The 12,109-nt window shown below is 51.2% G+C and overlaps 1 protein-coding gene across 3 annotated transcripts in view; it reads left to right on the top strand.

The window, feature by feature from the left end:
• Positions 1 to 11,866, top strand: part of AJAP1 (adherens junctions associated protein 1) — a 35,793-nt gene extending 23,927 nt beyond the window's left edge. For all 3 annotated transcript variants that reach the window (XM_015882591.2, XM_015882592.2, XM_032448748.1), the window contains exons 3-6: positions 2,105 to 2,192; positions 2,978 to 3,220; positions 4,156 to 4,285; positions 7,304 to 11,866. In XM_015882591.2, the coding sequence (XP_015738077.1) occupies positions 2,105 to 2,192; positions 2,978 to 3,220; positions 4,156 to 4,228 (404 nt within the window). In that variant the 3' untranslated portion in view covers positions 4,229 to 4,285; positions 7,304 to 11,866. The remainder of the gene's footprint in view (positions 1 to 2,104; positions 2,193 to 2,977; positions 3,221 to 4,155; positions 4,286 to 7,303) is intronic.
• The last annotated feature ends 243 nt before the right edge of the window (positions 11,867 to 12,109 follow it).

Below are 12,109 nucleotides of genomic sequence, written 5' to 3'. Positions count from 1 at the left end.
CCGGCTGTGTCCCACTGGGAGCTGCTCCAAGAGTGCTGTGAGCACCGTGGCTGTGCCGTGCTGTGCTGTGCCATGCTGTGCTGTGCCGTGCTGTGCTGTGCCATGCTGTGCTGTGCCATGCTGTGCTGCTCTGTGCCGTGCTGGGCTGGGCTCATGCTGCTCCTGACCCTGGTGCAGTGTGGGGTGGATGGCACAGTGCATAATGTGGGGCTGCTCCTGCACCATGGGGACACCATTGGGATCTGGTGGCTGCTTCCACACCCCTCGCTTTGCTTTCGGCAGCTGCCATTGCCAAGTGCTCTCCGGAGGAACCTTGTCACAGTTTGTTTGAGCCAATTGAAGTGTAATTGGGAGAAAATGAAGGAAATGGGTCATTTGTGAAATAGGTGCTTGAGTCAAGGGAGGAAAATATCCCTGACTCATCCCTCCGGGATCCATCTCCACTGGGACCTGGTGAGCGGCTGCCCCTGGGGGAGCTTGGTGTGGTGTGTGGCACTGGGACGTGGGGTGGGCACAAGGGAGGTGTCTGTGCCCCTTCAGTTTGCTCACTGTGTTTGGTGAGCAGCTGCTAGGGTGGATCAGCAGCGCATCTTGCTGCGTGCTCAGGCTCTTCTGCACTCCCCCACATCGCATCCTCTGGCAAAGCACAATAAGCAATGCAAGTGAGTCTCCTTCCAAAAGCACCCTGCATTCAGTTTTTATTGTTTTGCACTTGTTTTTGCTGTTCTGTACACCAGCAGCTCTCAGCTCATGGCTGAAACCCTCACATTTGTTCTTTCTCTCCATATGCAAGACAGAGGCACAGAGGAGAGCTAAGATCCAAGGGGTGCAAAAGGCAACCCCAGGCCATGGCCCCCCAGTCTGCTCCATACCAGTGCCCCATCAGGTGCAAGGGCAGTGTTGTCCATCACTTTGCATTGGGTTACACACTGGCAACAGGGCTGGCTTGGGCCCTTGGGTCTGGAACTCATCGACCTCTGCATGGAGGAGGCTTAATCAGCAGTGGGGGTGCAGGGGGACCCTAAACCCCTATGTGAGGCTGAGCAGGAGGAAAACCAACCTCAGGACAGCCAAAGCTTCCATCTCCCATCCTTTGAGAAGGCAGCAGAGCAGCACACAGCCGTGCATACAGCTGTTGGCCTGCAGTGCTGCTCTGGCTCTGAAGCACCACAGCACCAGCTGTGCCTGCATGCAGCTGCCTGGGACCTCTCGTGTGTGTGCAGCAGCAGATCCCTCACCACGCACATTCACAGCAGCCAGCAGCGCTGTGTGTGTATCACACAGATACCCAAAGCTGCTTGTTTTCCCGTCGCGCTGGCACTTATTTACTTATTAAAGGCATCACCCATCAGGAGCGTGCAACATCTGCTTGTGAAAAATAGCACATCCTTGGGCCGCAGCCAGGAAAATCATTTCATTACGAGATTGCGACTGTAAAGCGGCGCAGAATCACAAACATACTGTACATTGAGATGCTTTTGTTTCCAAACTGCTCATTAGGAATGATACACGAGCCAAAATTATACCCCGTGTAAGGTGAATTAGGAGAAAATGAGCCCAACCGACCTTCTTAAGTGAGCGGCAGTTAGGACTGTAATTATTATCTCTGGTTAATCCCGCACCCACTGCAAGGCTGTGCTCAAGTTTCCTGTTCCATCCCAGAGGGTACACATCTTCACATGGCTTCCGTTCTTCGTGCCTAATTCAGGCTGACAAGGAACATACTCGAGAGGGGAGGAAACGAGAAGCCCAGCTTAAAGATTGTTTTATGTAATGCAAGAGAGAGAACTGTGCTGCTGCTGCTGCTGCTGCCCGGGGCTGCTCCCAGCACTATGCTGTGGGAGAAGGGCAGAGGGATGTGATGCTGCCCTGGGGGAATGCCTCGGGGGTGGTCATGTACCGGGACCTCTTCCTTTTCCCTTTTTCTTTTTCCTTTTTTTTCCCCTTTTCACTTTCCCTTCCCTCTTCCCTCTTCCTTTTCACCTCCCCTTTCCCCTTCCCCTTGTCTCCTCTCCCTTTTTTCCCTTTCCTACCTCTGCAGGTGCTGTGCTGTGCTGTCCCCCTGGTTTCCTATCTCTGCTCTCTCTGATTCCTTCTCTTCCAGGTCTGGCGGTCCATCAGATCATCACTATTACCGTGTCCCTCATCATGGTCATAGCTGCTCTGATAACAACTCTTGTCTTAAAAAACTGGTAAGGGGCCTCACGGTGGGGCTGGGTTGGGACAGGCTTCCCATGGAGGGGGATTTCACAGCAAAACTACAGCAAGCATTGGCTGGCCCAGTTTGGTGCAGGGATGCTTGAGCGTCACTGCTGGGTGAGCGGCCTTTGCAAGACCCTGCAGTGATGTCATCCAGTGATGTCACCTAATGATGTCATCCAGCAAGTTGCCTGCATTCTGTGGCCCTGCAGGTTGCTTTGCTGCTCTCCCACCTTCCTGTGGCTCCAGGGCTGAAGCCTTTTCTGAGCCTCTCAGATGCCACCAGTTCTAAGTGTGGCCCATCTCCTGGAGTGCTCCTGTGCTCCTCGAGTTTCATTTGCTCTCATTTATTCCCTTAACACAGGCTGTGCGCCTGGTAAAATAGGTTATCTCCTTGCTTCAGGCACTCGTGACTTTACCTATTTTCCCAGAGAAACTGCCCTACTTTGAGGTCAGCGGTGCCAGCTGCCGCGGTGCCACTGTGCTCCAGGACTCAGAGATCCCCAGCAGCAAAGCAGCACCGTGGTGGCATTGCTGAGCTCCCATCGTGTCCCAGAGCTGTGCTGCTGCGTGCAGGTTGGGCTTCCCCATGCAGGAGGCAGAGATACAGCCTTGCAGTTGCTTAGGATAGAAAGGTTTCAAATACATAAGAAAGAGTGATCAACTGGGGGCTGGTCTATCCAAAGCGCCAGAACTAGGATCCAATATGGAGCGGTGTATGTAATTAATGGCTGATGATGCAGTGTTCTCCCCTTGGTGTGCTCCTCTCCATCTACAGCTGTGCGCAAAGCGGGGCCGCACGGCGCAACGGCCACCAACGTAAAATCACGCAGCAGGAGGAGAGCTGCCAGAACCTGACCGACTTCACCCCCGCCCGCGTGCCCAGCAGCCTGGACATCTTCACAGCCTACAACGAAACGCTGCAGTGCTCCCATGAGTGTGTCAGGACGCCGGTGCCCGTGTACACGGAGGAGGCATTGCACTCGCCTGGAGATTACAAAGCAACCTTCAATGGAAACAGGTGGGGGGATGCAAAGCTGTGTTCCTATACACACCGGTCCCGCTGTCTCTCCATCCCGTCCCTAGTTTGCAGTGTTTGCTGTGCCACGTTGTGCCCTTGCAGCATCATTCCCCCTTCCTTTGAGCAGCTCTTGAGCACCGTGGTTGGGTTTGGCACCGCATTTCTCAGTTCCCTGCCTCCACCCCCAGCCAGGAAATGTTTCTCAGATCCATCTTCCAGAATTTCTGCTGTCTCCTAAGTGCCATCTAAAAAGCTGCTGGCTTGTGAATGGGAGATGTGATTAATGAAGGAGCAGGCTGCGAGAACCAAATGAGCCATTTGTCTGGCACGAAATAATGATACGTTAACGAGGGGCATAATGGGAGCTGACAGAGTGGTGTGAGCCCATCTCCAGGTGCTCCTCACCCTCACAGGGAGGACGGGGTGACCCCATGACATTTGCCCGTTTGCATTTTTTGGTGCTTCCTCCCATCTTGGAAGGCAGAGAATTGGGATTTTCAACCCATTTTGTTGTGTGTGTGTCAATGTGGCCATGAACCCCAGTGGGATGATATGGGGTGGGCAAGTGCTGTTCCCCTGCCTCATCCATGTGCTGGCAGCTCAGTGCTCTCAGGTTTGAGGCGATGCTTTCTGGGCAGCCCCACAGTGGCAGTGCACAACCCCATGTCCCACACGTAGTGCTGGTTCCACTGGGAGGGGACAGCAGGGATGTTGCCATAGGGTTGCTCTGATTTGGATGAGCGTGCCCATGCCAATCCATGGGTACCCATGCTTCTTCCCCTGCACCACCCTGGTTTCCCAGGCCAATGAGCACACCAAAAGCATTGCTGTAGAGGTTTTGCTCTCCCTCTGATGAAGCTGATGTGCACAGCACCTCTGTGGCTCGTTCATGTTGCACACCAGCACATGCAAGCCCATTTTTCTGCTCACTGCAGACCCTCTTCTTCTGATCGGCATCTTATTCCTGTGGCCTTTGTGTCTGAGAAATGGTTTGAAATCTCCTGCTGACTGGCCGAAGCCTGTTTTACTTCCCGGGCAGGGCAGACGCCGTCTGGCTGTTTCCTGGTAGGTGGCTTCCCACATCCTGGGGTGGTGGGGTCCCGGTGGGGGGTGGCTGTGTGCTGGGGCTGGGATGGGCTGCTTTCACCTACTTGTTCCTATGAAGGTGGCAAGAAAGCAATTAGGCTTCACTGTGTGCTGCATCACAGCAGGGTGGCTGTGCCAGCTCCAGCCCTGTGCTCAGGTACATGAACCCATTGGTCCCAAGCCCCTGCTGCAATGAATCATACATACATTGTAAATGAAACTTCCAGCCTCCCCTGGCTGCGGCTTGCTCGGAACAGCCTGTCTAACATCACGCTCTGCAACTGAGCACAGCAATATAATGAAGTTAGAATGGAAGAGAATAAAAAGTTAATGGTCCCAGGCAGTGCGTGGCTGGGGCAGGGCACGGGGCTGAGCCCAGCCCTCCTGCACCAACAGAGCCAGGGGAAGGGGCTCCTCAACGTCCTATGCAGTTCTATGCCAAAGCCTGAGAGTCCCCACTCATTTCGATGGATTTCTTTAAATAGTCCAAAGCTGCTCCATTACGCTTTATTAAATCCTTGAAATTCTCATTGACCTGTTTTCCTGGAATCCATAAAATTCATATCAATGCGCTCTGGCAAAATCTATCCAAATGTTACCCGGAGCATTAGCCCTGTGATAGCGTTTCAATTATGTATAAAGTTCTGTTTGGTTTCATTAATATTACCTAAATGAGATTACTCCAAAACACGTTCCCTGCCCACACGTGTGTGCCTGCACTGGGGCAGCTCTGTGTGCAGGTGTTTGTCTATGGGCTGTTCCATCTGTAATTGCTGTGTGGTCGCAGGGTTTTCGCCCCAGCAGCAGTGGAAGGGTGCACTGTATCTTGTGGGTTAGCTGCAGCTCTGCCTTCCAGCCCATTCTTGCAAGGGATGGGCCAAAGCAGCCCATGAGGAGAGCACTGTGCAATGCATAGAGATTGGAAGCTGCACCGTCCTTGGCATTGGGAGCACCTTCCCTTGGAAAGGCTCAGAGTACTTTGCAAGTCTTAATTGATGGCACTTCACAGCTCTTAGCTCTCTAATAAGCAAATTAATGCTACCAAATGTGTACATTCAGAGCTCCAGGCATGATATGTGATGTGGCCAGGGATGAGGCTGGTGGGAGCAGAGAGGGGACAGGGAAACCTTGTATAGATGAGCACTGGGAGGTTGGGCATGAGATCTGTGGGGACTATTCAGGTTGTGCTCAGTGTACAAGAGCTGAGCATCGCTGCTGAGCTGGCAGCTCAGTCACTGACGGGTGAGCTGGGCCACTTGGGTGTAAGGTTGGTATGGTGTAGGTGTAGGGTTGGTATGGTGTGGGTGTAGGGTTGATGTAGGGTAGGTGTAGGGTTGGGTGTGGGGTGGGTGTAGGGTTGGTATGGTGTAGGTGTAAGGTTGGTATGGTGTAGGTGTAGGGTTGGCACGGTGTGGGTGTAGGGTTGGTATGGTGTAGGGGTATGGTTGGCACAGTGTAGATGTAGGGTTGGCACTGTGTAAGGGCAGTATGGCACAGCCTGCACCAGTTGCTGCAGGCAGCACTGAGTTTTTGTAAGTCAACCTGGTGGGACTCATCTGCTGACATGGCAAACAGATGCTGAAGTTATTTCTTTAGGTCAGGTTCATCCTGTGCCAACACGATCTGTTCTGTGTGACACCGCAGCAGTCCCCGCTGCAGCTCTGTCCCTCTGAAGAGCAGAGAGCTGTGCCCATAGAGAACAGCTGCTGGAGTTTTCCAACAGATTTCACCCGCCTGCTGCCAAACCCCTCCGGAGTGCTTGCTTGTAGATGAATGTCACACCTCTGCAACAGGCAGCACTTCAGCTATTTCTGCACTTCAGTAGCTGGGATCTGTTCTTGCAGGCCGGCACAGCTGCAGCAGCGATGTGGCCCGGGGCTGTTTTCTGTGCACAGGTATTTATCCAGAGCTGGGTGCACCTCCAGCATTGACATTGGAGAAGTGGGCATTTGAGAGCCTGAGATCTTCCCGGTGTGACAGTGTTGATCCGAGCCCAGGTTTTTTATCACAAGGCAGCCCAAATTGCTGGGATTGTATGGTAATGCTGTGCTTTGTGCTCTGCCATGTCCTCGTTCTGCCTGACAACAGCAAATGGTTTGTATTAACATTAACAGATAATGAGTCATCGGAAAGATCCGGGCTTGTCTTCTGAGGAATAACAAGCGTTCCCAACACAGCCCCAGAACAAAAGCTTAAGGACTTGCTAGAATCTGCCCAGCTAATTAGTTGGAATGGCAGCATCCTTATTGGAGACGGTGTGTGCTGGACATGGGGCTTAAAAGTGATGTTGCATTGCAGGATGCTGGTCACCAGAGGTTACAGTGCATAGGACAGCACTTCTGCAGGCACGGGGCTGTATGTGGAGCTGCCCCACATGGGCATGCTGGGCTGCAGTACAACACATATCGACATCCATAAAACCCCATATGCATAAAGCAGCCGCAGCACTGATGGGGACTAATTGTCTTCTGAAGGTTTAAAGATCACGTAGGGAGCGATCTGTCAGGAGATGGCAAATAAATAGCTTGAGAAGAACTTCAATAGGATCTCTGGTTTTGATGCTTAACCAATTCCCTATTGATTTCTTTAGGGCATTTAACTTTAGAAAATCTTGTTAGTACTCATCATCGCCTTCTCATCTGCCAGAGCACTCGATGCTCTTATCCTAAGTATGAAAAACTCTGGGATGATCAGAAATAAATTACACTTCAGGAAACAGTGTGCAGTAAGGCACACCTCAGCTTCTTACTCACTCCTGCTCTCCACCCAAAGCATCCATTGCACCAACACACATGGGACTCTGCATCCCAGTGTTGCATGCTGCCCATGGGGCTGGGTTGGACCAGGCAGGGCTGGGACCTGTGTGGTCAGCAGGGTGGGCACTGCAGGGCAGTGGGACTGATCCTTACTGCGGGTGGTGGGCAGCAGTAAATGTGTGTCTGGATGTGTTTCCCTGTGATGAACTTTAACCATTCATTTTCTTTTCGTTCTCTGCAGGATTCCATTGGTGAACCTGTAAAAAAAAACAAAACAATTAAACAATAATGGGTTACCTGTACCTACCATTTCTGTTTACCAGTAGGAGACTCAAAGAGCAGCGTTCTATGGGCCAAATATATTTTTATACAGATGAACACGCCTGTAGGTAACTGCGTTTTTCAATGAGAGCATTTGGGGTTTTTTTGGTTTGGAGAAGAGAAAACGAATCCCACGAAGGAAGAGGGAAACCGAGAAGAGCTGGAAGGAGCAGGACTGAGCAGCTGGAGCCTGGGATACGGACTACGATTCTGAACCTGTGCCAATAATACCATTATGTGCCATGTACTGATGCAAAAGACTTCGTGAGAAGCAGAAGCTAAGTCAGTAACACGCAGAAATGCTACCGAGGACGGGGGGGGGGCGTCTCTTCCAATGGGGTCTCATGGATTCCGGTCCACATACATACATACATACGATATATATACAGAGAAAATATATACACACACAGAAACACTTTTTTTGTACTGTAGCAATTTTTGGAGATCTTAAATACTCATTTTTAAAGAAAACGTCACGGGCTAAAAGTCTGATTTCTTTAACATGCATAATACGACCTAGTTAAAGCGATGTTTTCTACTTGGGCAGCTTGCCTTTCAAACCTAGATGTGTATATATAGATAGACATATACATATATATATGTGTGTGTGTATGTATAAGCATATATATGTATGTATACATAGATAGATAGTTCTATTTTTCATTCTGGAGATGCGTTTCCAGCTGTGGGTGCTCGCGCCGTGCAGCCCCGATGTGACGGGCTTGGAGAGCTTTGAAAGAGGGTCTGGAGCAAGAGCAGGATGGAAAAGGGGTTTTTCAGCTGTTTGCAGCCTGAGCGTTGTGGGGGTGGCACCCTCAGGGGACAAAGTCGGGGTCCAGAGGGGTCTGCTGGCGTCCCATCGTGAGATGCTTCCTGCTGTGCTGCTTCAGTGCGTGAAGGGCAGCAGAGTTCAGATCAAAGTCCTCCGGTTCTTTTTGTAACCTGCCCTCCTGAGTGTCTGAACGGCTTTGTGGAGTTATCCAGATCCACGTTCCGATCATCTGCTCAATCCTCAGCTCCATTTCTTTATTCTCAGTGTGTCTTTCCAAGAAAAGGCCTTTCTGGCACTGCCCATCGCCATGCATGCAGCTGCTTCATTCCATAGCCTTCTCTGTCCTTTTCTGATGGGGTTCTGTAGCCTGGAGCCTTTTCCCCCATCTTATGGGAGCTGCCCCACGTAGAAGTCTTCCGTGCCAGAGGTGGATGTGAACTGATCATGCCTGGGAGCACCAGCAGCATTCCCTATGGCCCTGGGGCAGCTGAGCAGCCTGCAGAGCTGGGCACAGGGTTATGATGGGTCTGGAGGGTTTTATTCCATAGAGCTGGTTCCTTTTGCAGCAGGCTCCCTGCCCCAGGCCTTTGTGTGTTGCTGATGTGAGCGGTGCAGCCTGTGCTAATGATTGTCACTATCACAATGCTTCAGTTTTCCTTCTTTGTCTCACTTCTCTGGCTCCGATCCACTCCAGCTCTGCCATCGTGTTGTGCTTTACCCATTGATCCTTCTATTTATTTGTATCTGCTGGCTGCACCGAGTCCTTCCCGTGGGTATTCAGTGTAATCTTGATAGCAGTTTGACATCATGAGATATATCTGAGTCCCTCATTCCTGGCACCGGGAGCATCGTGGAGGGCTCCTTCTCTTAGGGAGCTGCTACCTGGAGCTTGGTCAGGTTGAGCCACTGGGAAGGGGATGTGTCTGCGTGCCTGTATGTCAGGGAGCACAGTCAGACAGCTCCAACCCCAGGCAGGGCTCCATTGCCACGAGCTTCCCCTGCTCTGCAGAAGGACATGGCCTGGCCACCCCAAGGCTGCTCAGCACGGAGCCAGGAGACAAACGTAGATGCACAATCTTCCCTTATTTATAAGGACCAACAGCACTTGCACTTTATCAGAGAAATCCTCACATCCCTATGCATGCCAAGCACACCAAGAAAAGGAACAACTGCCAGTAGGAAAGAAAGGAAAGGAGGGAGGAGCAGAGATGCGAATGTGGTGGTTCACCAGGCAGGACTCAGCATCCTGGTGCTGTCGTTTCTTTCATTCCCTGCTATTGATGAGAACCAAAAAAAAAACCCAACCAAAAAAAACATGAGACGAAAACATGGAGCTGTGTGTTCCCAGGGAAGTGGTGGAGTCTCCATCCCTGGAGAGGCTCAAGAAATACAGAGATGTGGCACTTGAGGACGTGGTTTAGTGGCGTGGTAGCGGTGGGTTGGGGTTGGACTTGAGGATCTTAGAGGTCTTTTCCAACCTGGATGATTCTTTGATTGTATGATTCTGTGTTAGTGGAATGGACCTGTTGGGGAGCCTTATTGCATGGGGGAAGAGCAAGAAGTGCAGTGTTTGCAGGCGCCTTCTGATGAGCTGTGGCTGCCCCATCCCACTGCTATCTGCTGCAGCAACAGATGACTGCTCTGCATGGATGCCTTCAGCCCTTTGCAGACAGCAGCTCGGCTCTGAGCTGGTGGTCATTGCTCCAAGTTCCACTGATGTGAGCCAGCCCAAAGCTCATTCATCAATAACTGGGAGGCTCTGCAGATGCTGCTGCTGCCGCTGAGTGCTTGGATGTGCTGGAACTGCTTGCCCGAGCAGCAGGGCTGGCTGCTTTGCAAGGACATGTGCACATTTGGAGAATTAGGCCTTGAGAAAGGGTTTTTTTCTTTTGTCATTCAGCAGCTGAGCCTGCTTTCCAGCCAAACAGCAGTGCACAGGCAGTGGGAAGCACTGTGCCTTTCCATGCTGGGCGGTCAGAGCGCCGGGGCCATGCCATGCTGTCAAGTTGTGCTTGGTGCAAGCAAGCTGGCAGCTCAGAGGAAGAGTTGGGATGTTTGCTCTGCCATAAGCTTCCAGCCAACCTCTTTTCAGTTCATACTATGGCTTTCTTACTCCTTTAGTGGTTCTCAAGAAATACATCCCAGCTGCCAGGTCCCCAGATGCGTAGCGGTGCATTTGTGTTTCACTGTGGCTCTGTCCCATTGCAGGTAATGGGAACGAGCCCCTTCCCAATGCTCCCTGGGGGTTGAGGGGCTGGGTACCCAGGTGGCTGCCCATATCTCAACACCCAATGGTTTACCTTCCTTCTGTCTTCCCAGCGAGAGAAATGGGCATCCCACTGCAGGTTTTCATGGGAGCACCACTGGGAAGGAGCGCTCCCACAGCATCCTTGTGACTCAAATTCATTTCCAGCGTAGGTAGGAATGTGGAGTAGTGACAGCAGAGCAGGCGTAACGATGACAAGAGCGCCGCAGAGATGGATTTCAGGTTACCTCTTCTCCATTGGCAGCTTGTTACAAAGGAAAGGTAATACAGCTAAAATGGTAGTTAAATAGTAGATATTCTACACATATTATATATTTTGTAAAAAAAAAAGAAAATAGAATAAAAATATATATATAATAACTCAGCCCACCCGTTCCCGGATGACTGCGGTTGGAGTTTTTTCATTCAACCAGCTGTAAAATGTGTACGTGAGTTTCTCAAAACCAGCAAGAAATCCCCTCTCCATCTCAGACAGCTGTGGGTCCGTTTGGGCCTGCGGGGCTCACCCAGCGCTTCTCACTCATTTTTAAGGATGATCCTCAGCATTTTTGTAGGGTACATTTTTAAACGGCGCCACGAGTGGAGATATTTACCTGGAGACAAAGCATACGTTGCACAACAAAAAATGTACACTAAGGGCACAGATTTCTGACCCAGATTCTTCTATTTTAGGTTCCGAGGGGTTTATTTTTCTGTTCGATAGGACATGTACAGTGAAGTTTACAGTTTATTTTGCCAAAAAAAACCCAACAACCACGTTTTCTAACATGAGACAGCTTTTACTTTGTAACCGGTTTTACATCATGGAGTACTTTTCTTTCTGTTTTTTTTCTCTTTTTTGTTTGTTTTCTGGGAAAATTCTGTAACGTGAGGCATCGATGCGTGGCGGTACATCACGGGGACACGGCCTGGGGCACACAGCCCAGCACTGCTTATGTGCACAGAGGCTGCGGTTGATGGAAGGAAAGATGGACAGATAGGCAGATAGACAGGCAGACAGACAGACAGATGGACCAGCGGACAGACAGGCAGACATACGGACAGATAGGCAAACAGATGGACTGGTGGGCAGACAGATGGACTGATGGACAGACAGATGGACTGATGGACAGACAGGCGGACAAACAGGTGGACAGATAGGAAGACAGGTGGACAGACGGACCACTGGATGGGTGGACAGACAGGCTGACAGATGGACAGGCTGGGCATGGCAGTCCCATGGCACTGGGCAGCCCTGGCACTCTGTGTACCCGGGGCCGGGCTGCCCTCAGCCAGCTGTGGTTCCACACAGGTGAATATTTTATTCTGGAGTGCTTTTCTTTTTTAATTTGTCTCTGTACTTCAAAGCTGTGTATTTGGAAGCACTGTAAATGCGACCCTATACCGATTTCCCTGTGTATATTTAGTACTCTGATGTTGCTATTAAAACTGATATGAGAACCGTGCAGACTCGTGGCTCTCCTCTGTGCTCCCATCTCCTGGGGTTACAGGGCAGGGGGTACCCACAGCATCCCCAGCTGCACTGTGCCACCCCAAAGCCCCACAGCAGAGGTAGAACCCCATGGGATCATTGGGTTTCATGGGGACACATGGGCTGTTTCACCCCATCATGGCGATGGCACGGCTCAGTCTGAGCTGGAAAGGGGAAGGACCTTCTTTCAGTGTGGCTTTGAAGCAGGGATGTTTCA

The sequence above is a fragment of the Coturnix japonica genome, chromosome 21 (genome assembly GCF_001577835.2).
Source record: "Coturnix japonica isolate 7356 chromosome 21, Coturnix japonica 2.1, whole genome shotgun sequence".
Lineage (NCBI taxonomy): Eukaryota > Metazoa > Chordata > Aves > Galliformes > Phasianidae > Coturnix > Coturnix japonica.
The sequence above is the reverse complement of the archived record's forward strand: the minus strand, read 5'-3'. Positions and strand labels throughout refer to the sequence as shown.